At 46.2% G+C, this 27,599-nt stretch overlaps 1 protein-coding gene across 4 annotated transcripts; it reads left to right on the forward strand.

Annotated features, from left to right (window-relative positions):
• Positions 1-29: 29 nt before the first annotated feature.
• Positions 30-27,164, forward strand: PMS2 (PMS1 homolog 2, mismatch repair system component). Of its 4 annotated transcripts, XM_047089165.1 has the most exons (15): positions 30-237; positions 2,345-2,484; positions 3,346-3,432; positions 3,836-3,938; positions 4,674-4,857; positions 7,638-7,805; positions 8,592-8,689; positions 10,380-10,479; positions 11,598-11,682; positions 12,771-12,926; positions 15,584-16,469; positions 20,840-21,007; positions 23,255-23,355; positions 23,563-23,732; positions 26,459-27,164. In XM_047089165.1, the coding sequence occupies exons 1-15, from the start codon at positions 215-217 to the stop codon at positions 26,600-26,602; spliced, it is 2,613 nt and encodes an 870-aa protein (XP_046945121.1). In that variant the 5' UTR covers positions 30-214; the 3' UTR covers positions 26,603-27,164. The 4 variants fall into 4 exon arrangements, with proteins under 4 accessions (XP_046945121.1, XP_046945122.1, XP_046945120.1 ...); XM_047089164.1 differs by lacking the exon at positions 30-237 and having other exon boundaries at positions 1,597-2,484; XM_047089166.1 differs by lacking the exons at positions 2,345-2,484; positions 3,346-3,432; positions 3,836-3,938.
• Positions 27,165-27,599: the final 435 nt, after the last annotated feature.

The raw sequence follows: 27,599 nt of genomic DNA on the forward strand, positions 1-27,599 counted from the left end.
GTCTAATTGGCCCGCGCCCTCTTACGTCACGGCCTCGACCTTTTACACAACCAATCAGCAAGAAGGAGGTGTGGGAATCGTCGGCTGCCCCATCCGGAAGGGGCGGGGCACAGTGTCGGAAGCGGCCAATGGGCAGCCGGGAGGCCGAGCCTCCGTGGGAGCGGCGGCGGCGGGAACTGTCCCGAGTCCCGGAGGTGGGTCACACTCTGGATCCATGGAGCTAGCCGAAGGGCCAAGGTGAGAGGTTCTTGCAGTGTCCCCTCGCGGTCGCTCTCCCTGAGGTCCACGGCGTTCCAGATTCCTGGAATGGAATGGAAGGAGGACGCAGCGTTGGGCGAGCCGGCGCGGAGGCCCCGGAGCGGGCCCCCCTACCTGCTGCCCTTTGGGCTCGGCGGGAGCATCCGGTCGGCTCCCTGCAGACTCTGCTCGGACGCCGCCACACGTCCCTGGACTGGAAGCCGGAGCACGAAGTGCCTGGAGACTGAATTCCAATTTTTTCTCTGCCTGGTTTCTTTCTTTTCTTTTTTTTGAAAATTGAGGTTATTTTGGGGAGGCTTCAAGGCAAATGCTAATTTGCATAGCCGCACCGTTTTTTGAAAATGCAGAACTTTTGTATCTCTTTGAGTATGTCATTGCTGGTTAGTAAACTGCATGCAGTTCAGAGCGGCGAATCTTCAGCTAGCACTGTTGAATTCAGTGTCAGCTTCCTGAACCCAGATTCGCGGTCTGTGTTTAAATGTTTCATCCCCAGTCCTCAAAATAAATATCAGAAGTGGACTTGTTAGCCTATGGTGTGTTGCCAAATAAATAAGTTTAAGAGATACTTCTTTCCATTTTATATTGTCATCTGCAGTTTCCACGTTTAAGAGAAACCTGAGCGAAATTTTTTTCAAGGTAGAATGAAGAGTAAAGATGTTTGTTCCCTTTATAAGAGTTTATCGAAGGTCTGCTGTGTGTTAGATGCTGTGGGAGAAGACCCAAAGATTTCTCTCCCATGGAGGCTTCTGGGTTCTGTTACATCCACATTATCAATTAAACTGCTTACAAGAAATTGCTAAATCAACGAACATAAGGAATACGTTCTTGGGATGACAGGAGTTTGCCAGGCAGAGGAGGAAGAGGGGAGCAGTCTAGACCAAAAGATTTGTATGTGTGTCTAAAACAGCTTGTGATATTCAGGAAACAGTTTGCTATTACTAGAATGTAAGGGAGTTAGTGAAGGGAGAGGATTGGAGAGAATGAGAGAAAAGTAGACTGGGGTCCAGTTAGAACGAGATTTTAAACTTAATATAGGAGACAGTGGGATGCTAGTAGATTTTTCAAAAAATTTTTTTCCTGGGGCGCCTGGGTGGCGCAGTCGGCTAAGCGTCCGACTTCAGCCAGGTCACGGTCTCGCGGTCCGTGAGTTCGAGCCCCGCGTCAGGCTCTGGGCTGATTGCTCGGAGCCTGGAGCCTGTTTCCGATTCTGTGTCTCCCTCTCTCTCTCTGCCCCTCCCCCGTTCATGCTCTGTCTCTCTCTGTCCCAAAAATAAATAAACGTTGAAAAAAAAAAATTTAAAAAAAAAAATTTTTTTTCCTAAAGTTTATGTATTTTTTTTTTAGCACTCTGTGTGCCCAAGGTGGGACTTGAACCCAGGACCACAAGATCAGAAGTCCCATGCACCTCCGACTGAGCCAGCCAGGTGCCCCAACAGTAGTAGATTTTTCAGCAGAGAAATTATTTGGCCAGATTAATGATTTTTAAACTGATGGTTTCATGGAAGGTGGATTGGAGTAGGGAGAAAGTGGAAACAGATTGGTTGGGAAACTCTTAAAGCAAGTATAGCAAGAACTTTGGGGGAGTCTTTGCTACGGCAGCAGCAAGCAGCCTGGATTGGGAGTGGAGATTGAAAGGCTTCTTTGGGAGCAGTAATAGAACCAGTACCCAGTTTCTAAGATGGTTTTGATTTTAACATAAACGCTGTGTATTGCCCACCATACTTGTGGTTTTTCAAATCGTGTGAGAAATGTTGTTTTCACTTTTCGGAAGAAGATCCCATTGTTGCCAAAGATTATTGACCTGTAGCTTTAAGGGTACATGTGTCTCCTCTGTGTAGATCCTAGTATAATAAATTTCTAAATACCCATTACATTTGAAGTATCTATTCAGATTTTTTGACAAATGTGTAAGGATCGTAGAACAACGTTTATATTTAAGAATATGCTCAAGGGATATGTTAATATAATAAATGAACATGTTAGATACATTGATTATTAACAGAGATGAATCATTTCCCGCAGTTAAAACCAGGATGAAAATACATAAATGCATACTTGCTTTGTTTCTTGTAACTGGTGTCTTTAGTACAGAACTTGCTAAGGCCATCAAGCCTATCGATCGGAGGTCAGTCCATCAGATTTGTTCTGGACAAGTAGTACTGAGTCTAAGTACTGCTGTGAAGGAGTTGGTAGAAAATAGTGTGGATGCCGGTGCCACTAATATTGGTAAGTTTAGAAGAGTTTTAAGCCACAGGAAATAATCAGTTTATACTGTATTATTCAAGAAACATTTGTGATTGTAATAAGACAACCAGATGTTGATATACTGAGAAATTACTATGTTTTAAACTTAAATTTAGCATCTTTTTTTTTTTTAATTTTTTTTTTTTCAACGTTTATTTATTTTTGGGACAGAGAGAGACAGAGCATGAACGGGGGAGGGGTTAGAGAGAGAGGGAAGCACAGAATCGGAAGCAGGCTCCAGGCTCTGAGCCATCAGCCCAGAGCCTGACGCGGGGCTCAAACTCGCGGAGCGCGAGATCGTGACCTGGCTGAAGTCGGACGCTTAACCGACTGCGCCACCCAGGCGCCCCGAATTTAGCATCTTTTATGTGCCTAGGTAGGTAGTAATAATAAAAGCAGTTAACTTTTATTGTGTTCTTACTAGTGCCACACAGCTGTTGCTAATCTGCCGAATAACCGTATGAGATAGGAATTTTTATCACTACTATATTCATTTTATAGAACAGAAAATGAAGTCACGGGAATTTACTTTGAGGTCATAGAGCTAGGAAAATGTGATTCCAGGAAGTCTGATTGCAGAGCCTTTTTTCCATAATGACTCTTGAAATTATCCTTTTGAAAGAAAGGTAGAAAAGAAGGAAAGAAAGAAAAGAGAAAACTATTTTATCTGGGTTAGTAAATTGCCAAGAAGTCCTTTTAAAGAAAATGAAATACACAAAATGACAGTAGTACATTTAAGTAAGTGTAATTATGACTCTAATTTGTATTACATAAGTTATAAGTAATGTGAGTATAAAGGCTTTTTTACATGGATCAAATAAATTAATTTGTTAAACTTTTTAGATCTAAGGCTCAAAGACTATGGGGTGGATCTCATTGAAGTTTCAGACAATGGATGTGGGGTAGAAGAAGAAAACTTTGAAGGCTTAAGTAAGTGGAGTTTTTCTAATCTTTTTTTTTTTTTTTAGTGTTTTACTTATGTTTTGAAAGAGAGACAGAGTACAAGTGAGGAGGGGCAGAGAGAGAGAGGGAGACACAGAATCAAAGCAGGCTCCTGGCTCCGAGCTGTCAGCACAGAGCCCGACGCAGGGCTCGAACTCACGAGATGTGAGATCATGACCTGAGCTGGAGTTTGATGCTTAACGGACAGGCACCCAGGTGCCTCTAGTCCTATTTTTAAATATTTGAGCAAAATGTTTCCAAACTTTGAGTAACACTGTCTTAGGAAACACAAAAACAGCTTTTTAAAACCAGTTGCTTTGGTAGGTGTGGTATTTATTCAGGGGTATATCCCTTGAAATATTTTTGGTCTTACTGTGTACCTCTCTTTCAGCTCTGAAACATCACACTTCTAAGATTCAAGACTTTGGTGACCTAACTCAGGTTGAAACTTTTGGCTTTCGGGGGGAAGCTCTGAGTTCACTTTGTGCACTGAGGTGATAACAATATTTTTATCCACTAACTTGACCCCTTACGAAAATCTCTCTGAACCTGAAAACGTGGGGTTAGAATCATTGTTGTTTATACTTCTCCATGCTGAGTGTCTCAACTTCAAACTTCCACATTTTTTTTATCTTACTGCCAATCTAAGTGCTAATACTTCCAAAATGTAAGCAAGAAATGAAATAGTATTGTAAAAGAATTATTACCCTTGTTAAAGCAGTAACTTCTCAATTTTAAAATGGCACGTAGATAATAAGTTACAGATGTGTTGGTTTTGATTTATTTCAGTGTTTAGGAAAAAATTTAACCGAAATGCTTATCATATATAACAGAGTCTAGGTTTTTATGAATAATTACTTACGCATTGGAACTATAATATTTTTTGGATCCTTGTTAAAAGTTTTGTTAAACCAGTAGGAATAATACTGAGAAATAAATCTTTATTTGTTAATATGTAAGCTGTGAGACCTTTTATTTTGCCGCTTAACCATAAAAACAAGTATCAAAGCTTTCATCAAAACAAAGCATTTATAGAACTCTCTGTCTTACTATTAGGCGCCAAGATTTAGATTCTATGATGACCCCTCACCCATATAAACTTTCTCGATTATCTCAGAGGGATCAGCATTTTTTCAGGAGAGGTTTTAGAGAACAGAAGTGGGAGAATGAGCATGTGATGTCCAGCACCTGTCAGTGTCTGACCGTGTCGCACCTGCTCTCTCTCACAGCGATGTGACTATTTCTACCTGCCACGCATCCGCGAAGGTCGGGACTCGGCTTGTGTTTGATCACAATGGGAAAATCATCCAGAAAACCCCCCACCCACGACCCAGAGGGACAACGGTCAGTGTGCAGCAGCTATTTTATACACTCCCTGTGCGCCATAAGGAGTTTCAAAGGAATATTAAAAAGGTACGTTAGGGGCATCTGGGTGGCTCAGTCGGTTAAGTGTCTGACTTGGGCTTAGGTCACAGTCTCGCGGTTCATGAGTTCGAGCCCCAAGTCAAGCTCTGTGCTGACAGCTTGGAGCCTGGAGCCTGCTTTGGATTCTGTGTCTCCCTGTCTCTCTGCCCCTCCCTTGTTCGCGCTCTCTTTCTCTTTCTCTCAAAGATAGATGAACATTAAAAAAAGAAAAATGTACAGTAAATTCAGAACCCCAGCCTCTGAGAGCATTGATACACATGTAGTGAGAGATCTACCGCACTAATGTGCACTGAAATTACCTCTTCAGATGATTCTCTTCCCTGAGTTTTTTGGGGCGTGCTTAGTTTGTCTTTTCCTGACCGAAGACTGAGCTTGAGGTTGATGTATCCTCTCTTTTTTTCTTGGAAAAAAAAAAAAAAAAGTCATTAAATCATATTTATTAGGTGTTCTAACATGGGAATGAATTCTTCAAGAAGTAACCTTTTTCATTCTGTCTGTAGTTTTTAATAAGATGTTTTTCTCGGTTTCCTGAAAAATGAAGTGTTACAACTTTTATGAATTTGAATGGAAATGAAATAAATATATCCATTGTGCTTAAAAAGCAGTTCTAGGGGCGCCTGGGTGGTTCAATGGGTTAGGCATCCGACTTCGGCTCAGGTCATGATCTCACAGCCCATAAATTCAAGGCCCATAAGTTTGAGCCCCGCGTCGGGCTCTGTGCCGACAGCTCAGAGCCTGGAGCCTACTGCGGATTCTGTGTGTCTGCCTCTCTCTGCCGCTCCCCCACTTGCTTGCTGTCTCGCTCTCTCTTTCAAAAATAAACAAACATCAAAAAGAAAGCAGTTCTAAACTGTGCATACGTGTATTTATGTGTGTCTGTGTATATACATGTAATCGTATAGTTTTGTAAAAGCAAAGCAGTTAGCCGAAATATGCATAGAAGAAGGCTGGAAGGGAAGACATGTGATTGTTACCAGTGGTTATTGATGCATGTGCGATCACAGGTGCTTTTTGCTGTCTTCCTTGCACTTTTCTCTTTTGTGTGTCTATCTTTTTATAATCAAAAAGTTATTTAAATGGATGCAGCTAAACACTTTCTTGTACAGCAATTTGCACAAGTTACAGTGCAAATTTTACAAGAATGTATATTTACTGTGGATAAAACCATTTTTTCATTTTTATTTAAAAATTTAAAATTTTGGGGTGCCTGGGCGGTTCAGTTGTTTAAGCATCTGACTTTGGCTCAGGTCATGATCTCTCAGTTGAGTTCGAGCCCCACATCAGGCTCTGTGCTGACAGCTCAGAGCTTGGAGCCTGCTTCGGATTCTGTGTCTCCCTCTCTCTCTGCCCCTACCCCGCTCGTGCTCTCTTTCTCTCTCAAAAATAAATAAACATTAAAAAAATTTTAAAAACCAAAAAAAATTAAAATTTTTTTGTATAGAAAAAAATTATTATTCATTTTTTATATCTCATGGTAAAAAAAAAATCAGTGCCTCAAAAACTATAAGAATAAAGAACTTATACTTGCTGGAAAAGACCCTCGTTAATAGTGTGATATATGTGTTTCCAGGCTCCTTTTAATTTCATGTATTTACAAATCTTGAGAAAAAAAATTCAAGATAAATTAATATAATGAAATGAAACAATACAGAATATAAAGATGTAAGTAATACAGGATTATATGTAGTAGAAAGTTGAGATTGTGTCTGTTTGCCTCCCAGAGTTTGGTGTATATCCTTTAGACTGATATACAGGTGGAACCTTTATTCCATAGAATGGAGAATAAAATCGGATCTTTGATTTTCTTTTGTAAAGGTTTTTATTTATTTATTTTTTTAATGCATACGTTTTATTTTTTTTCTTAACAATTAGGATCACATTATACGTTACGGTTCTATAACTTGACCATTTCTATAGTATGTCGTAGGTATCTTCTTTGATCGTGTATCTTTTTTGGCTGACTCGTTACTTTATTCTCTATCATTCTGCCATTACATGGATATACCATAATTTATTAACTCCTTGTTGATGGTAGCTTAGGTTCTTTTTAATTTTTCACAATTACAGGGGCACCTGGGTGGCTTAGTCAGTTAAACGTCTGACTCTTGGTTTCAGCTCAGTTCGTGATCTCACAGTTTGTGAGTTCAAGCCCTGCATTGGGCTCTGCACTGATGGTGTGGAGCCTGATTGGGATTTTCCCTCTCTCTCTCTCTCTCTCTCTCTCTCTCTCTCTCTCTCTTTCTTTCTCTCCCTCTCTTTCTCTCTCTCTCTCTCTCTCTCAAAAAATAAACATAAAAACATTTTTTAATGAGAGAAAAAACAGTTTGACCTAATTGACTCACTGTCTGATGAAATAACTTTTAAATAAACTTTTTTTCACAATTACAGATTGTTTCAGTGAACATTTTTGTAATATATCTGATTATTTGTGCCAGTCATTCTACAAGGATAAACTTATAAAGGAAGGATTACCAGGTCCAGTGGAATGCACTTTTTGGTTTTTATAGCAGTGGGCGTGGACATCGTGGACACAAGAGAAGTGTGGTTAGGAACCTAAGCCTCTTGAGCTCTCTCATACCACGTGTGAGGGTATACGTTGAATACAAAGGTATACGTGCATAAAGGTATTCACAGCTCCTTCTGTCAGGAACAGTTTTTCTTCTTTGTGCGCCGATACGAAAACCTTGAGTTGGATGTTTTAACTTGAACCATGTAGTTTTTGTAGGATTAAAGTAACGTCGAGTCTTGTATTTGTGTTTTTTAAACAGGAGTATGCCAGAATGGTCCAGGTCTTACAAGCATACTGTATCATTGCAGCAGGCATCCGTGTGAGTTGCAGCAATCAGGTTGGACAAGGAAAACGCCAGCCTGTGGTTTGCACAAGCGGAAGCTCCAGCATAAAGGAAAATATTGGATCTGTGTTTGGGCAGAAACAGGTAGTGGTGGCCAGTTATTTAAAAAACGTTTTATTCCTGTAGTAATTATGGCAGGTTTCTCTTGTCCTTTCCAAAGACGAGAGAAGGAAATCCAATAATTGATTTTTTTTTTTTTTAGGATTTTTATTTTATTTTATTTTTTATTTTTTTAAAGAGAGAGAGAGACAGATGGGGGGCGGAGAGCAGAGGTAGAGAGAAAGAGACTCTTAAGCAGGCTCTACACTCAGCACTGAGCCTGACATGGGGCTCGATCCCACGGCCACGAGATCATGACCTGAGCTGAAATCAAGAGGGACGCTTAACTGACTGAACCACCCAGGCACCCCTAAAGATTTTTATTTTTAAGGAAGCTTTATCCCCAACGTGGGACTCGAACTTAAAACCCTGAGATCAAGAGTCGACTGCTCTGTCGACTGAGCCAGCCAGGAGCCCCCAATAATTGATTTCTTAATTAGGTACTTACCACAAGAGTTAATGCTGAGAGCTGAAAGATTTTTTTATTTTATTCTTCCAGAGAATAAAACCCTCCTTTTACTCTGCATCTGAAAAAGGGTGTTGTGGGCAATGTATTGATTATGGATAAGTATGCGCTCAAGTGGTCCATCCTTCTGATAAAAAAATCAAAATTTCAGTTATGATAGCTGCCAGAATCAGCCACCGAGATTCCTTGTGCTCTTGCTCTGAAGCGGCCTGACCAGGAAAAGCAAACACACCAAACCCTTCCTTTCTGAAATTAGGTTCATCCTAATTTTGTTAGGAATTAACTGTGAGTCTTGTCTCTTTTAGCTGCAAAGCCTCATTCCTTTTGTTCAGCTGCCCCCTAGTGACTCTGTGTGTGAAGAGTACGGGCTGAGCCACGGTGATGCTTTGCAGACTCTGTTTCGGTGAGTAGATTGCTGCCGGGAAAATTACAATCAGACATTTTGTCTGGGTTTGTATGTATGTATGTATGTATTTGTTTTGAGAGAGAGATAGCACAAGCAGGGGAGGGGCAGAGAGAGAGAGGGAATCTCCAGCAGGCTCTGTGCTGTCAGCGCGAAGTCTGAAGCAGGGCTCGAACTCATGAACCCATGAGGATCACGACTTGAGCCGAAATCAAGGGTCAGACACTCAACCAACCGACTGAGCCACTCAGGTGCCCCTGGAGGCTTTTGTTTTTAAAGATCGTGATTTTAAGGTTTATAGTTTTTATATTCGTGGTAAAGTTATAGGCATTATTATTGCCGAGAAAGAGGATTTTTATAAAGGGGTCCGTTACTTAATTCGTTCAATATCCTGGGTCCCTGGTGCACTTGAGGGGATTTCCTATCGAATTCTTTGGTTTCCTATTGATTTCCTATTGAAACCTTTGTAGTAAGGAAACTGCTTAGTGACAAATTAAAATAATTTTTAATTTACGTATATGTTTTGCCTTATGGGGATTTGACAGAGCGGAATAGTGTTTCCTTTCATTCATGCCTTACCCAATATCTTGTCCACTGTCACTACTCTCAGGGTAAGAAAAACTGGCATTGCCCCTACTTGGGATTGGCCTTGTGATGGCCCACGCCTGCTCACTGTCTACTTGCCCCTGGCTCACATGCAGAGATTCATTTCTTTTGTGTGCACACCATTCTTACAGAGTGCAGAGTGCACATACCCCGGGTAGATCACAGGCAGAGGGAGCACTTTAATTTTTTTTATTTTAGAGAGAAAGAGAGAGTGAGTGAGTTGGGGTGAGGGGCTGAGGGAGAGAGCGCAGCGCCCCAGCGCAGAGCCTGAATCGGGGCTCCATCCCACAACCCTGGGATCATGACTGGACCTAAATCAAGAGTTGGGTGCTCAACTGACTGAGCCACTGGGTGCCCTGAGGAAGCTCTTTAACAATATCTTAGGAGATAGGAGTTTGCTGATGGAGAACAAATTGTCTTGTCTTGTCTTGTCTTTTTTTACTTTAAAAAATTTTTTGAAGTTTATTTAGAGAGACCAAGAAAGTGAATGGGGAAAGGGCAGAGAGAGAGACAGAGGGAGACATTGAATCCCAAGCAGGCTCCGCACTCAGTGCAGAGCCCGATGCAGGGCTTGAACCCACTAACCACGAGCTCTTGACCTGAGCTGAAATCAAGAGACGCTTAACCCACCGAGCCACCCAGGCGCCCCAAGGACAACACATTCTAAAAGGGCAGGGAGTGCGGGCAGAAATCCTGAATACAAGTAGTTGAGCTCCCTGGGCAGCTGGTGGGGACAGCTTGAAGATTCTAGAATGTGAGTTTTGGGTGAGACTCCTTCCTTGCATAGAGGCCAAGAATTTAATAGGACAAGTGAGAGAAGAGCTGAAGCAAATCTGTTTTGAACCCACTGCATTTCCTGTGGTGGATTCATTGACCGTAGGAGCTGTAGAACATGCCAGAAGGTCTGTGTCCTTTTTATGATTTATCAGAGTGGAACACGGACACACATCAACTGAAATGTTAATGCTTATCAGTGTGTGACCAGGGGTTATATTTTATTTCGTTTTTACTTTATGAATGTGCCCTCTGACATGTTACTGTTTCCATTCTGGAATCCTGTCCTTACCGTGTGAACATTGTACAGCATCTCTGGTTTCATTTCTCACTGTGCTCATGGTGTTGGAAGAAGCTCCACAGACAGACAGTTTTTCTTTGTCAATCGGCGGCCTTGTGACCCGGCAAAGGTATTTTTTTTTTTTTATGGTTGTTTTTTGTTTTTTGTTTTTTTTTTTTTGAGAGAAACTGAGAGAACACAAACAGGGGAGCGACGGAGGGGGTGGAGAGAGAGAGAATCCCAGCAGGCTCAGCCCTTGTCAGCACAGAGCCTGATGCGAGGCTCAATCCCGCGTCTCTGGGATCATGACCTGAGCCAAAATCAAGAGTCAGACAGACGCTCAACTGACTAAGCCACCCAGGCGCCCCTAGACTGGTCATCTTGATAGGGTTTTAGTGTTTCGGTTTTGATTTTGCGTTTTCAGCAATATTGTACCTCGGTCATAGATTTTGTTTTCTTGTGGCACTTGAAAGTGACTTCTGTCTGTTGGATATGGTTCAGTATTGTGCATGGTGCAGTTTTATAGTTTATCTCCAACACTTTTAACAATGATATTACAGAATCACATAAATACATTTCTCTGTACGTTGGAGTGTGTTTAATGAGCATTTAAATTGCACCTGCAGCATGTTGGCACTGAAGTTAAAATAACATAATAAACAGATAAATAAATAGGCCGCACCTACATCTTTTGACATGTCTTCAAAAGCAGCTTTGGATTGGAAAAAGATTCAGGTTTAGGGATTGATGACTAAAAATATCCCTTTGAGGGGCATGAGGAAACTTTTTTGGGCAATGGATAGATATATTGATTATCTTGATTATAATCTTACTGATCTTGATTGTAAACTTGTCAAACTGTATAGTTTATTTTTTAAACGTTTTTTTAAGTGTTTATTTATTTTTGAGAGAGAGAGGGAGACAGCGTGTGCATGCAAGTCAGGGAGGGGCAGAGAAAGAGGGAGAGAGAGGATCTGAAGCCAGCTTCATGCTGATAGCAGTGAGCCTGATGCGGGGCTTGAACTCACCAACTCTGAGATCGTGACCTGGGCCGAAGTCGGTTGCTTAACCGACTGAGCCACCCAGGCACCCCTCAAACTGTATACTTTAAATACATGTAGTTTATTGCAGGCCCCGCTCTACCTCAGTCCATCTGTTAAGATATAGCCGTGTAGTGGCTGATTAGAGCAGCGTGTTGGGGGATAGACAGGAATGTTTGTTCTTTTTTAACCTTTGTTTTGTACGTAGGTTTCCAGACTTGTGAACGAGGTCTATCATATGTATAATCGCCATCAGTATCCATTTGTTGTTCTTAACATTTCTGTTGATTCAGGTAAGTTCCACTGAGCTTTCCGTCATGTTGGTGACTTACCCCTAAAAGAAAAAAATGAAATCATAAAGCCATGATATGACCAGAAAGGATTTTTGTGGCAACAATTAATGGCAGTGTATTTTTTGTTTACAGACTTTTAATTATATTGTATAGACTTTTATTTTTTATAGAGGCTTTCTTGCTTTCTGCTTGAGACCAGGTTAATGCTATTATTAGAAAAATAGGACTTTTTCATGGCACATAAGGGAGAAAGCAAACCAAATGTTCCCCCTGATTTTAAAAATAATGCTATTTTTCTTCTGATTGGGAAAATTCTGGTTTATTGTTATCTAGGATTTTTTCCTAGGTACTTAGAAATATGTGCACGCCTTAAAATACATAATGCTATATATATATCCCTACTCATATCCTTTATAAAAGGGAGAAAATAACTTTGGGTAAGTTTGTATCAAGCTCTTTATCCTTTGACATAAGTGTCTTTTTTTCCCATGTCCTAAAAATTATTCAGAAACATGATTTTAACATCTGTACTCATTATATTCCAAGGTACAGATGTATCTTAAACTTTTTAAATTCTTAGCCTTGATTTAGCTGTCTTCAGTTTTTAGAAATTTAAATACTATCCTTATATTAAATTGTTACCTATATCATTGGTAATTTCCTTAAGATACATTCCTAGTACTAGAATTAGTGTGTCCATGACTAGGATCGGGCTGTACTCATTTACACATCTAGAGCCGTGTATTGGGTAGTGTCATTTTTAACCAAACTCAGCGGGCGATACTAGAAGGACCTTATTTTGGTGTGCGGTCTTCTATCCTATGTTTTCATGTGTTTATTTGCTCTTTCTTTATTTTTGCAAATTAACTGTTCAGATACTTGCATATTCTATCCGTTTAATAAACGGTTCATCTTTTCCTTGTTTCTCTGAAAGTGCTGGTTTTACAGTTTATGAATATTAGTCTGGACACTGCAGTGTTTTTAACAGTACTTTTGGTAAGTGCAAGAGAATAAAATAGATGGGGAAATTTCTGTTAAAGGTGATTTTAAACATAAGTGTCTTTTTTTTTTTTTTTTTTGGGTCTTAGAATGTGTTGACGTCAATGTTACTCCCGATAAAAGGCAAATTTTACTGCAAGAGGAGAAGCTTTTGTTGGCAGTTTTAAAAACATCTTTGACAGGAATGTTTGATGGTGATCTCAACAAACTTAATGTCAGTCAGCAGCCGTTGTTGGGTATTGAAGGTAAGAAAATACACAGGTGTATGGACGGCTTCTGAAACTCACTATCCTTTTTTTTTGTTTTAATTTTTTTAAATTTTTAAAAATTTTTTAAAGTTTTTTATTTAATTTTTATTTAGAAGAGAGAATCTCAGGCAGGGTCTGCACTGATAACATGAAGCCCAATGTAGGGCTCCATCTCATGAACCGTGAGATCATGACCCGAGCTGAATTCAAGATTCGGACACTCAAACGACTGAGCCGCCCAGGCGCCCCCAAAATCTCTGAGAGGATGTGTCACACTAGGCAGTGTAGAGCTGCAGATGTAAGGAAATCGGGTAACAAGAGAAATGGAAGGCACATTTGGCACATCCAAGGATGTGTTCTTACCAGGACTCAACCGTTTTCCTTTAATAAACACTCGTGATGGCTGCAAACCTTTTGTTAATTTCCAGAGTTCTGAAGAAGTCGATTCTGACCATTTTTGCCCATTTTCCTCATTTCTTTACGGAGTGGGGAATTTCTGGGGGCCCTCGCACTGCCATTTTCCCACCCGTCACCCCTGTGCCTTCTTCGCTGAGTGGCATATGGGAATGAGCGTCACCACAAAGCTGATTCAGGATGTGTAGTAGTGACAGGTACAGTCATTATTTTATTGCCTGGCCCTACGTGATCAGATATTTAAGTGGTTTTCTTTTTTTTATCCAAACCAAGAGCAGCTGGGACATCTGGGAGGGGGCCCAGCGTTGAGCTCCAGCCGCCTTCTTTGGCAGAGGGAAGAGTTGGCCATTACCCCCGCCCCCCATGACCACATCTCCTTGGGGTGCACACTCTCTTCTGTCGGCCAGCCTGCCCTGATATCCATGTCTGTATGTGCAGAGATGGTGGGCGCCCATCAGTGTGTCTTCCGAGGGGGGAAGACCAGAGCTGCTGAAGAAGCTGAAACTAGAGTGTGGCAGAAGGCTAAGGTGACAGACGGGTGTGGCTCCCAGTGAGAGGAGAGGTTGTGGGATGACTTTGTGAGCTGAGGGTGCGAGGAGGAGCTGCAAGGGGCTTGGCAGGGGGCGGGGGTGGGAGGGGTTGTTGGCAGGGATCCTGAGCCGCTCTGTCCTAACGTTCCTTACACCCCAGGGGCGGGGAGAGGTCGATTTGGAAGAGAGCAAGCAGGCTCTGGTTTTGATAATCAGGGCATAAGGTGGAGGCGAAGCTCCCGAGGGGTGGAGTGGACCAGGAGCGCAGAAATCCGGGCAGTAGAGTGGCAGAGCTTCGCTTTGGACGCGGTGGGCGCCCGTGAGCCCTGGCCGTCCTCGGCGTGGGGTGGCGTGGATGTGGATGTGCGCGGGGATGGAGTGGAGGCTGCTCCGCTGTATATACATCTCTGTGGAGGGGGCCACTCACAGACACGCTTCGCCAGACGCTACCCTCTGAGGAGAAACTGCTCAAAATACCGGTGCATCTCGAAGCCCAGTTGAACCGATGCCCCTTTCGGCCATTGTATTGAAAACAAACAAACACGAGTGTATCAGCCCTGAGGTCAAGAGATGGCAGCCGTAGAACCACCCTGCTACCCCTTCTGCTTGCGTCGACCCCCCGTGGTAACCATCTTCCTCACTTCTGACACCACAGATTCATTTTATCTGCTTTTAATTTCTGCTTTTTTGCGTCTTCTTTCTCTCATTACCTTGTGGGGTCTGTCCATGTCACATGGCAACTCATTCATTCGTTCTCGTTGCTGTGTGGCATTCCGTTGTAGTTCTTTTTTTTTTTTTTTTTTTTTTAATTTTTATTTTTGAGACAGAGAGAGAGAGAGCGTGAACAGGGGAGGGTCAGAGAAAGAGGGAGACACAGAATCCGAAACAGGCTCCAGGCTCTGAGCTGTCAGCACAGAGCCCGACGCGGGGCTCGAACTCACGGACCGCGAGATCATGACCTGGGCCGAAGTCGGACGCCCAACCGACTGAGCCACCCAGGCGCCCCTCCGTTGTAGTTCTTAACGGCATGATTTCTTTGTGGACGGTTGGGTTGTTATGGCCAGAGCGGCCGTGGACACCCCCGTCTGTGGCTCTGGCGGGTGTGGGTGTGCCAGGAGCGCAATGCCAGGCCACAGGCCTCCACCTGCAGATGCGTCGTGTTTAGATTTAGGAGCTACTCCCAGAAGGTTTCGCAAAGCAACTATACCGATTTCACTACCACCAGCAGTATTTACACCTTCCTTTTAAGCCTCATCTTTGCGAACTTTTGTCGATTGTTAAATTTTTGCCCATTCTGGTGATCCTACAGTAACATTAAAGTGTGGTTTCAATTTGTATGTCCCTTACGATTAACCATTGTTGCACGTTCTGTTAGCCATCTCTGGACCCCTACTTTTGTAAAACGTATCCTCTTTTAAAAAAAAAAAATTTTTTTAACGTTTGTTTATTTTTGAGAGAGAGAGAGAACGACAGGGCACGAGTGAGGGAGGGGCAGAGAGAGAGAGGGAGACACAGAATCCAAAGCAGGCTCCAGGCTCCGAGCTGTCAGCACAGAGCCCGACGCAGGGCTTGAACTCATGAACCACGAGATCGTGCCCTGAGCCGAAGTCGGCCGCCTAACTGACTGAGCCCCCCAGGTGCCCCCAGAAATACCCTCTTTCTCCACTTCAGTGCAGCCCCTGATACTCTCCTCTGCTCCTGTCTACTCAGGTAACTTAATAAAAAAGCATTCGGCAGAAATGGAGAAGCCCGTGCCAGAAAAGCAGGATGATCCCGCTTCGTTAAGGACTGGAGGAGAAGCGAAGAGGGCAGTGACCATTTCCAGACTGAGAGAGACCTTTTCTCTTCGGCACACGACAGAGACCAGGTCTCAGGGCCCGAACACCACCGAACCGAGACGGATTTCTCCGAGACAGAAGAGACACGTCCAGTGTTCTGGAGCTCCAGACTCCCCGTGTTTCCAGAAGTGCGCCTCGGGCACAGGCTCGTCCGGCCCTGGCGGGGAGGCGATGCGTTCGCGCGGGGGCCCCTGTGACCGCAGGGACGGAGCGGAGACGGAGCAGGACTCGGGGCACAGCCGCACTTCGGCCGGCCCGCGGGAAGGGCCCGGCACCCCGGCAACGGGCGGTCGGTCTGGTGGTGTCTGTGCAGCGAACTCCCCTGAGGACAGGTTTTCACAAGGAAACGCGGAAGCTTCTGAGAAGTTGCCTGAACTTGACCGTCGCCCTGCAGACACGGAGCGCGGTTCCAATCACGAGGACGGTGGACGTCAACATAGGGTCTTGCCTCCGCCCGTAGATGCATCCTCCCCAAGCACACGGCGTTTCAAAAAAGACGGCGTTCCTTTGAATCCTGACGTCCCCCAAGGGTTGGTGACTGCGCAGAACACGTCAGCGTCTCAGGTCGACGTGGCTGTTAAAATCAGTAAGAAAGTAGTGCCCCTGGCCTTTTCCATGCGGTCTTTAGCGACACGAATAAAGCAGTTACGTCACCAAGAAAAGCCACAAGAAGGCGAACAGAATTACAGGAAGTTCAGGGCAAAGATCTGCCCCGGAGAAAACCAAGCCGCCGAAGATGAACTGAGAAAGGAGATAAGGTAACGTTCTTTCATAGGATGAGCTGCCGGGAGGGGACGAGGCTGGTCCTTCCAGGCCCTGGTTTTGCTCCTCTGGCTGTCAGGACGGTCCTCCCTGGGGGCCTTCTCTGCACCACAGACGTGACGACTCCTGATGTCACACTTTCCCAAGCTTCTGTCTCCCCCTCTCCCGGCCCCCCTTTCTCTCTGCCTTCTCTGTGCTCCTCGAAGATTCTAATTTGGGAGTCTGTTTCCACTCACCGGATTGCTCATTAGCCCTACCGGTGCATCCTTGGTGATGCTGTTTCCACTCGCTACGTTTTCATTGCCCCTCATATGCATCAAATTAACTTTCTTTAAAGAGGTCTTTCTCGGTGAAACCTTTCAAGAATTGTTTCCTTAGATTTTCTTAGCACATCCTGTCCATTTAGTTCAAATGAATCAGGGCCTCCTCAACCCCGATCTCATTCCTCTTCCCCAAGGTTTCACAGTGACTCCTCCCTGCACTGAATCCATGGAGGTTTTAGTGGACATTACTATTTCCCATGATTCATTAAAAAAAATTTTTTTTAATGTTTATTTATTTTTGAGAGAGAGAGACACAGAGTACGAGCAGGGGAGGGCCAGAGAGGGGGGCACAGAATCTGAAGCAGGCTCCAGGCTCCGAGCTGTCAGCGCAGAGCCCGACATGGGGCTCAAACCCACGAACCGTGAGATAGTGACCTGAGCTGAAGTTGGATGTTTAACTGACTGAGCCACCTAGGGACCCCTCCCATGATTCATTTTAATGCATATTAGGAAAAATTATTATTTATTATCAAACTTGTGATTTCCAGAAGATTGTGTAGGGTAAGGTTAAGGAAAAAAGAGAGTCAGTTTCAAGAAAACTGTTAATACTGATAACAGAAAACACTGGTCACCACCACTTTCTTGACAGTAATCACGTACAACATTGTAACTTCTAAAAACGATGACTTCTCTTGAAATATTTAACTTTGACTTTTTTTTAAAAAATTTTTTAATGTTTATTCATTTTTGAGAGACAGAGACAGAGCATGAGCGGGGAAGGGGCAGAGAGAGGGAGACACAGAATCTGAAACAGGCTCCAGGCTCTGAGCTGTCAGCACACAGCCTGACACAGGGCTCGAACTCACAGTTTGCGAGATCCTGACCTGAGCCGAAGTCGAGGCTCAACCGACTGAGCCACCCAGGCGCCCCTTAACTTTGATCTTTTTAAAGCATTGTATATGTTTTGTCTCAGTAGATGCTGAAATGTGCTGTGTCCTATACACAGAGCACCAGTAATTACGTTGAAATTTTATGGCACTTCTGGTTTGGACTGCACAGGCTTTGCCTGATTTTGATAATCAGTTCTTCAACAGCAAGCGTTACGTTAGATAATTCCCTTGATATTCATGGTGCCTAACACTGGGAAAGGTTTTTAGGAAATAGTTCATTTATTTATTTTTTCCAAAAGTTTACTTATTTTGAGAGACAGAGAAAGAGAGCACAAGCAGGGGAGGAGCAGAGAGAGAGAGAGAGAGAGAGAGAGAGTCCCAAGCAGTGATGGTGTGGAGCCTGTTGCGGGGCCTGAAGATCATGACCTGAATCGAAAATCACTAGTTGGATGCTTAACTGACTGAGCCACTCAGGCACCATAGGAAATAGTTCCTTTAAATTGTGTGTGATTAAGGGGGGGTGAACATCTTTGGGCGGGGTCTGGGGCCTGTGAACGCTCAGGGACACAGTGAAGAGCTGGGCTCCTGGCTTACATGCACGATCATGGAACACGTGCTTGATGGAGAAAGACCTGTAAGGTGCCCAAAAGGCAAAGTAATTATGCTTTCTCTTTGGGTTCTTTTTTTTTTTTTTTTTTGAGAGAGAGAGAGAGAGAGAGAGAGAGAGTGCACACATGAACGGAGGGTGGGGAGGGGGCAGAAAGAGAGAAAGAGATAGAATTCCAAGCAGGCTCCAGGCTCAGCACAGAGTCTGACTCGGGGCTCGATCTCACAGACCGTCAGATCATGACCTGAGCTGATCAGTAGTCGGACGCTCAACCGACTGAGCCCCCCCAGGCATCTGACCCTGGATGCTTTTAGCCTTCTCAGTGAGTGAAATCAACTGTAATTTTTAAAAGCAGTGATTTTAATTCAACAAATATTCATCGATCCCATGTTATGGTAGTTCTTGAATTTGGGGAACACAAAAGAACCGCTTAGGATGCTTGTTCAGAAAGCGGAACCCGTGGTCAGCCTCTGGAGATTCTATTTCAGTAGATGCGGTAGATCGTGGGTGTGGAGCCCAGGAATCTGTGTTTTTGCCAGGTACCCCAAATGCTCCCTTTGAGAAACGCTGATCTACAGTGGGCCTGGCATTGGCATCTGGCCTTCGGTGCACGGCTGCTGAAACGCCTTTTGTTCTGAGCTGTCCTGCCGATGATTTTCCCAAGACGTGTCCGGAGCGGAAGATGAGGCAGTAATTGAAATACTGTGGTAGCATTTACCAGCTTTTGTGTTTCTATTTTGAGTTATAACCAAAGAGAGCAAGTCGTACAGTTTTGTTTCTTCTTCATTGTTTGAGCCTGATGCTACTTTTTAAGTTTACGGTGGGAGATACACCTGCAGAGACAGAATGACTGTGTCTTCAGGCCGGTGCAAGTTCTTCCCACGGGGACTCTATCTGGGGAACCAGAGCCAGGGACTTGGTGTTGGTGCTGCTTACAGGTGTGTTGCGTCTCAGTTGGAATCCACTGTAGGCTCCTTACTTTGCAATCTCTGAGGCTGGACCATGTGAGCATCTCTGCTGGTGCACTTCTAGACTTTGTCAGTAGGGGGCGGTAGAGGGACGCCGCGAGAAAGCACCGGAGCCAGGCCTCTCCTTCCTTTTGGCTACCCTGGTCTTTTCCTCCTACAAGGCAGCTGCCAGCAGGAGGCCCAGCATTGCTCACTCTGTTTGCCACCCCTGTGTTTCTTAGCTAACTAGTTAATTACCTTCTACTAGTTTACCATACCTGGTTATGAATTTTCTCTGTTCAAATCGCTGGTGTGGTTTTTGTGTCTTGATTGGACTCTGACACGAAATTACTACCAGGGAATGGTCCCAGGAGACGCATCCTCACAGACAGAGTTTGGGGATTCGTTTGGTCCTGACCTTGGACTTGAGCTCAGTGTGAGCTCCTTGCCAACAGGAAATGGGAGCTTAGTAATCTATGGCACACGGAGGTGTCGCTGTCAGACCATCACCCGAGGTTGACTGTGGCAGAGCTCCAAGCAAAGCAAGTCCCACGGGAGCCCAGGTGGGTGCTGTGATGTGGAAGGGATCTTCCTCGCTGCTCTGGAGCACTCACGGAAAGAAAGAACCGTCTCAGGTCTCAGCTCGAGTCCCGTCTGAGCACCACAGGGCTGATCCTCATGAAAACCCATTTTCACAAAATTTGGTTGTGTGGGGTACAGAATGGCAATGTCGTTTTCTCACGTGAAGATCTGTGGCGGTATCTGTCTTGTCTGCACTGACGCACGTAGTCATGAATGGAATTGGATTTTGAAGCCACCCACCAAAGGACCCGTCTGTGAGCTTGGCAGATGTTAGAAGGATTGATACCCAGGATTAGTGAAAAGGCACTTTTACACACTTAACAAATCTAGGGATTTATCGTACAGAAATACCCCCAGAATAGAGTGGATTTCTGTCCATGAACGTTTGCTGCAGCGTCATTTGTGTTACTCAAAATGAAAACACCCGAAAGTCGTTCAGTAGAGGCTTTGTCGGACAGGTTATGGTACGTGCTCGCAGTGAGCTCCCGTACGGCCACTAGAAAGAATGAAGGAGATCTACATGAATGGGTCTGAAAAAGCACTGAAGATGCCTTGTTAGGGGAGGGGCGTAGAACAGCCTGAAGAATTATGATTCCACTTTTGGGTTTTTTTGTTTTTTTTAATATTTATAATGAGAGAGAGATAGAGAGCAAGCGGGAGAGGGGCAGAGGGAGGGAGACCCAGAATGCCAAAGCAGGCCCCACAATGTCAGCGCAGAGCCCGATGCGGGTCTTGAACTCACGAACCCTGAGATCATGACCTGAGCCGAAATCAAGAGTTGGACGCTTAAGTGACCCAGCCACCCAGGCACGCCCAGTTTTTTTTGTTTTGTTTTTAATATGTAAACAAAGGTCGGGGAACATATACACCAAATGAACAGTAGTTACTGATGCCATCTCTGGGGAGCTGGATGAACGAATGAATAACTAATGCTACCTTTAACAGTGGGATTATTAGGGACTTTCTCTAGTTTATGTTTCTGTATTGTTCATTTTCCTGTTAACAGTCTCTTTTATAATGAGAAAAGTAATCTTTTAAAAATCACGATGTCTCATAACGAACATTTTCCACATGCAGTAAAACGATGTTTGCAGACATGGAGATCATTGGTCAGTTTAACCTGGGATTTATAATCACCAAACTCAATGCAGATATCTTCATAGTGGACCAGCATGCCACGGATGAGAAGTACAACTTTGAGATGCTCCAGCAGCACACGGCCCTCCAGGGTCAAAGGCTTATCGCGTAAGTTCTTTCTGGTGTTCAGAATCTTCCGTGTTCTTGCACCCCTAAAGCTTAAGACCCGAGAGCGTATACGTACGTGTGTGTGTGTGTGTGTGTGTGTGTGTGTGTGTGTCTCTTTTTTAGCCACAAGCGTCCCTGTGGCCGATTTTTATGCTTGTCACACAGCAGTCGTAACTGCCATCTCTTGAGTGCTTACTCTGTGCCAGGCACTGTTGAAACCATTGACACGCGTTAATTCATTTAGTCTTCCCCAACCTACAAAGTGGCTGCTGTTACCATCAGCACTTCACAGGTGATAAAATGGAGGCTCCCGGACGCAGAGGTTAGGTGACTTTCCCAAGTTCACACAGCTAATGTTCTTTATTTATCAAGCCCTTTACCTCTTCGGTTGGCCAGAAAATCTGACGAAGGCCAGTTTATAGTACGTAACGTGTCTGTTTATAGCACATAGAACTTAGGTGTGCAGAAGGGGGGCGCTGCCTGTGTGTCTGTCCTCAGCTAGCATAGATCAAGTTCAGTGATTAGTCACCACAGAGCTTGGTATTTGTCTCTCCTTTGCTAACGCCTGTTTTAGGCTGACCGCTTTACAAGGTGGTGGGATGGTGTATCATGCAGACCAGAAGTCTTTTCTTAAGCCAAGTGATAGGAAGAGGTCATGGATTTTCATTTGGGAAGTTCAGCGACATAGAGAAATACACTGAGATCCCAGTAGGAGTAAATCCTGGCACGAACAAACAGTCACTCAGCTGGGAGAAAGCACCGAGTTTACGGAGTAGTCTCTTTCCTATGGAATGGTTGAATTCACTTACTTTCAGTAGGTATTAATGGTAATGGAAAAGACATTTATTTTTTAATTTTTTTAACGTTTGTTTATTTTTGAGAGAGAGAGAGACAGAACGTGAGTGGGGAAGGGCAGAGAGAGAGGGAGACACAGAATCCGAAGCAGGCTCCAGGCTCTGAGCTGCTGGCACAGAGCCCGAGGTGGGGCTCGACCTCATGAACTGTGAATTCATGACCTGAGCCGAAGTCGTACACTTGACCGACTGAGCCACTCAGGTGCCCAGTGTGAAGACATTTAATAAGCTACTTTCTCATACTGGATTCTTCCTGCCTCTTTCACAGAGGTCTTTTATTTTTTAGCCATTTTGCATAAATAGGGTCTCGCTTGTGACATTTCAGGTTGCCCCAGGTAGTCACAGATCACTTGGGGTCCCAGGTGGCCCATGCTCCAAGGATAAAGACCACAGGTCCTTCCTTTCCTACCAGGCCCTGCGTGGTCTGGCCCTCCCTAGGTCCTTCCTCTTGGTTCTCCATGCTTGAGCCACCTGGCCGTCTCCTTCTCAGGCCGTTGACAGACCTGATGAATTCCTACCTGGTCATTAAGGAGAATGAAGTAGATCTTTTGTATGTGGCTCTGGGAACATCAGTGGGCCATCCTCGGGCCTTCGCACAGACTTGTCCCTGCCTAGAATGCTTGTCCCTGTGCTCACCCATCCATCCATTGGCTGATGACGGGCGCTCACCCCAGCTCTCAGCTCAGAGGTCCCTTCCTCAGAGACACCGTCCTTGACTCCTATCTCCAGGCCCACCTGACTTGCTCTGGCTCTTGTGGTGCTGGGCACCTCTGCCTCCTGATTGGCAGTGTACTTTGTCATTACAGTTTGTGTGACTGCCTGTTCAGTGTCCTTCTTCCCCACGGGTCTCTTACTCCATGCCCGTCCTTTCTCCTGCCCTTATCAGTTCCGACTGATTAAGCACTCGCTGAACCAGGAGGACCGGTGGACAGATTGCTACGTGGACAGATGGCGCGGTCAATGATGCAGGCTCGGAAGGGGCGGGATAGCAAAACAGATGCTCTGTGTTCTGCTTTCCGATGCCTGTGATGACCCAGCCGAGCTTTTCACATGGTCTGTGTCACAGGAAGGAAAAATAGCGTTTTTGTGTTGTATTGTTGTCTTTAAGGAGTGGATTGAGAGAAACATGGGGTCACTGGGATGGGGTGGCAGGCTGAGGAAAAGCCAGCTGCTTTGGTGGTCATTTGAACTTAAAAAAAAAAAGAAGAAAATTAACGGGAAATTCTCAGGCAGTTACGTGACAGGAAAGGCACACGGCTGAACGAAGCGTTGTCACTTACCTGGCTTTTTGAAAGGAATTCAAAGAAGCACGTATTGGCTTTGTTTCATTTCTGCTTTACGGCTAAATGTTTGACTTCGAGACTGGGTTTGAATCTCTTCTCTGTTTTTTCAGACCCCAGACTCTCAACTTAACTGCTGTCAATGAAGCTATCCTAATAGAAAATCTGGAAATATTCAGAAAGAATGGCTTCGATTTTGTTATCGACGAAGGGGGTGAGTGACGACGATGACGGGATTGTCCTGTCAGAGCCGGGAACAGTCTTTGAGGTGCCCTAGATAAGTATATTTTATCAGAGATGGACACGGTTCCCCCAGAAAGGATTTTGCCTCTGCCCTGTGTTTCAGTGTTTGTTACACACAGGCGTCAAATGAAACGTACTTTTCGAATCGTGGACTCTTCTCCGAATTTTATTCTTCCAGCTCCGGTCACTGAAAGGGCGAAGTTGATTTCCTTGCCAACCAGTAAAGACTGGACCTTCGGACCTCAGGACATCGATGAACTGATCTTCATGCTCAGTGACAGCCCTGGGGTCATGTGTCGGCCTTCCCGCGTCAGACAGATGTTTGCCTCCAGAGCCTGTCGAAAGTCTGTAAGGAAACAGCGCTCTTCTTCCAGGGCCCGGAGGGTCTGTTCGGGCTGGTGGTGGCACGAGTTCTCAGGCCAGCTGCTGACCAGGCAGCGCCATCGACTGTGGCCGAGACTGCCACGGGTCATCGTGTGTAATACGGCCACATCCTTCTCTGCCAGTGTGATGTGCGAGCTGGGTGCGTCTGCCTTATCTCTGGCCTCTAACCCGTAATCGCTGTGACGTTTCACCGCCGCCGCTCAGCCTGTCCTGGAGGTGGTGGCGGTGGTGGGTCATCAGCCTGATGTCAGAGCGAAGCAGGTGCGTCTGGATCACCTGACCCCTGGGAGCAGCCGGGATGCCCTTCCTTCATCAGAGGCTCCACCCAGGTGCCGCCCAGGACACAGAGGGGACAAGGCAGATGAGGTCCCCCCCTCTTTGCGGAGTTTAAGGTTTCGTGGGGAGGAAGAGACTTAAGCCAAAGTAGTAACTTCTGATACCAGTAGGCCCAGAAAAGAAGTTAAAACAGTATGGGGACAGGGAGTGGCCTCGGCCCCCGGTCGAGCAGCTGAGATTGGGAGGCAGGGAAGGGCCATGTGAGGAGGATGCATCTGGGCTGATGCCTGGAAGGGGCATGGAGCCCCTCGGGGAAGAGCTCTTCTAGTAGAAGAAACAGCAGGTGCACAGATGGGGCGGGGGGGAGCATGTGAGCCAAGCCAGAGGCGGCCTGTCCTGGAGGGGGTCCCGGATGTGAGCCGAGCAGCGTCGGGACCCACACGGGGTCTTGCGATCCCCGTGGGAACCGGGGAGCTCGTGCGGAGGGCTGGAAGGGCTGAGGCGCAGGCTGTCGTGGGGGCGCCCGAACTTCTGGAACAAGGCGGCGGGGAAGCAGCAGCTTGCTCGCAGTTGGGGGGGTGGGAGGCATAAAAGCTGATTTGGACGTGTGGTATTTGAGGCCCCATGAGGCTGTAAGTGCAGGCGTCTGGAAAATGGTCAGGTTAATGAATCCGAGCTCGGGGAAATGTCAGTCGGGGAGCAAAGTTCAGGGGCACCGTGCAGCCTGGGGATTGGATGAAGTTCGGGGAGGGGTGAGGGGAGGATCTGACTTCCGGCCACGGGTATTTCTTCGGTGAAGACAGTGTTGGTGCCCCCACCCCGGGGTCGGTGAGCAAGAGGCAGGGCAGACTGGCCTGGGCCGGTGGCCAGGCGGTTTAGAGTGTCCTGCCTTAAGGTGCCACACAGACCCGGGGAGCCACAGGCCGCCCTGCCCTCCCCACTCTGGCGGGGCCGCTGCACTGTGGCTCTTTCTCCTCCCGTCAGCACAGCTGCCGACCGTTGTGGGTGATCCTCTGCCGCACCCCGCGGGCCTGTGCCCTGCCAGCCCCTCAGCCCCGTCTGCTCGCTTGGCTCCTGCCACACGGCCACAGCCACGTCCCCAGCCGCACCAGCCTTCCTCCCACCCGAAGCCCTTTGCGCTTGCCTGCCTTGCATGCCGCCTTCACACACCCGCCCGACTCCCTCCAGCTCTGGGCTCTCCCAGGTCCCCCACGGAAGTGGGCTCTCCCCGGCGCCATCCCCCCGCCCCCCCCCCAGGTGACACCTGTTTCTCTGTTGACTTGTCTGGGGTCTGTCCGCCCCAGTGAGGTGGAGCGCCCCACGCATGCTGCCTCTGGGGCTGTGCGTGGCACGAGGAAGAAGGAAGGTGACACACGTCTCAGGCTTGTCGTCTCACACCACCTCTCCTGGTTTCTCAGGGGCGCTGATTTCTAGTGCTTGCTGGGGGGCCCGCTCACCTCCACGGAGAGTTCAGCTAGAGATGAGCTGAGTGCTGTTTCATCAAGAGGAGGCAGGGACAGGAGCCTGAAGGGAGGGCGAGTGAGACGGGCAGTATCTGGGGAGGGAGGACCCGGGCACAGGGCATGGCCAGCACCAAGGTCCCAAGGTAGGTGCTTGTGTAGTGCACCTGTGCGAGAGGAAAGGGGTAGGTTCCTTGGCTGTCTGGGTGGCTCAGTCAGTTGGTTAAGCGTCCGCCTTCAGCTGAGGTCATGATCTCACAGTTTGTGGGTTCGAGCCCCATGTCAGGCTCTGTGCTGACAGCTCAGAGCCTGGAGCCTGCTTCAGATTCTGTGTCTCCCTCTCTCTCTGCCCCTCCCCTGCTCGCACTGTCTCTCTCTCTCTCTCTCTCTCCTCTCAAAAATAAAATAGAAACATTAAAAAAATTAAAAAAGGAAAGGGGGTGCCGGTATGCTGGAGAGGGTCAGAGAGGGATGTGCTCTAGCAGATGCAGGCACAAGGCCAATGAGGGGCCAAATCCGCCGATGCACGTGGGCTTTTACCCAGGTGAGCAGCGAGCGCTGGCAATGTGATCTGACAGCTTTTGAAAGGAATCACTGGCTGCTGAGTGGAGAACAGGTGGAGGGGGAAAGCGGGGAGGTCTTCAGAGGCCTTGTGGTTGCCAAGGTGACAGGTCTGGGTGGCGGGAGGGCCGCTGAGACTGGTTGCATCCTGGACAGGTGTGGTCAGTGTCTGTAACAGGTGTGTTGCCGTAAAGGAGCCATGGAAGGGCTGGATTTCACAAAGCGGAGGGGGGCTGAGATATCAGTGGGTAGGGTTCCTCGGAGGAAGATTTTTCAGGGACCGCTGTTTTGAGTAGTCATCGTGTCCAACCTCGTTGCAGAGAAAAATGTTGCTGGAGAGGTGCTCTTGTACCCAAAGCCATAAAACGTGGAACCGTTGTGTCTCCTACTCAGGTGATGATTGGAACCGCCCTAAACACAAGTGAGATGAAGAAACTGATCACCCACATGGGTGAGATGGACCATCCCTGGAACTGTCCCCACGGAAGGCCGACCATGAGACACATTGCCAACCTGGATTTCATTTCTCAAAAGTGACAACATCTCTCGCTTTCTAGAATAGTACGTTTTATTGCACATTTTTCCTTTTCAAAAGCAGGGTTTTAACGAGTAAGCTTGTTGCCAAATAAACCTGTTTTAAAAAAAAAGAAAATGACCAGATCCACTAGAAATGATCTTGAGAACCTTGTCAAACCACGCGGAGCAGTGCTTGCACCGGCTTTTGTCCCGCACCAGAGTGTGTGTGCGCACGTACAGGCAAGAAGAGCATGTCTTACAGAAACAGGAAGAACGCTTCGAAAGCCACCTGGGCCTCTGCTGCTGTGGCCTGAGGTATTTTAGTCAGCAACTTTCAGCCCGTAGTATGATTAAATTCATAATGGTTTAATTTCATAAAATTACGGTCCTTTTGGGTTCGGGGTTGTCCACCCGAATGCACATTAAATTAAAAAAAAACAAAAAACAAAAAAACCCAAGAGAGATTCTCTGACCAGCTGGAGGAAAAGGGCCAAGTGGGGCCTGGGGTCACTATTTTTAAATGTTCCCCGGCAAACGTTCATAGGCAAGGGGAAATAAAAGATTGACTTTTCTGTAACTTTAATGCTGTGATGTGGTTTTTTGGGGTGGGAATCGCAAGATGTTCCCGTTACTGGTCCTGAGAGCAGAAGCCCTGTTGTCAGATAACTTTTCGTGGAATCTCGTCCTGCCGGAGACGAAAACAAGCCCCTGTGGACCCAGACGGCTGTGGGCTGTACAGTGACCAGTGTGGCCTCCCCCCCCCACTCAGCTTCTATTTGCAAACTTAGAATTCCTTAGACGTATTGAAATAATCGAGTAATTATTGTCCTAAGTGCCTATGCTGTGGTGCCCTCCTACAGGATCTCATTTAATAGTTGCAGGAACTCTACAAATGGGGGTCTTAGACAACCCCCCTTCCCCGACCGCTGTGTCCTAATCCGAGAGCCCTCAAATACGTGACCCAAGTGGCCAGAGGGGCTCTGAAGATGTGGTTGAGGGGAGGGTCATGAAGCGGGGC

The sequence above is a fragment of the Lynx rufus genome, unplaced genomic scaffold (assembly GCF_022079265.1).
Source record: "Lynx rufus isolate CCGP_SWC_20201006 ecotype Redwood Valley unplaced genomic scaffold, mLynRuf1.p SCAF_27, whole genome shotgun sequence".
NCBI lineage: Eukaryota > Metazoa > Chordata > Mammalia > Carnivora > Felidae > Lynx > Lynx rufus.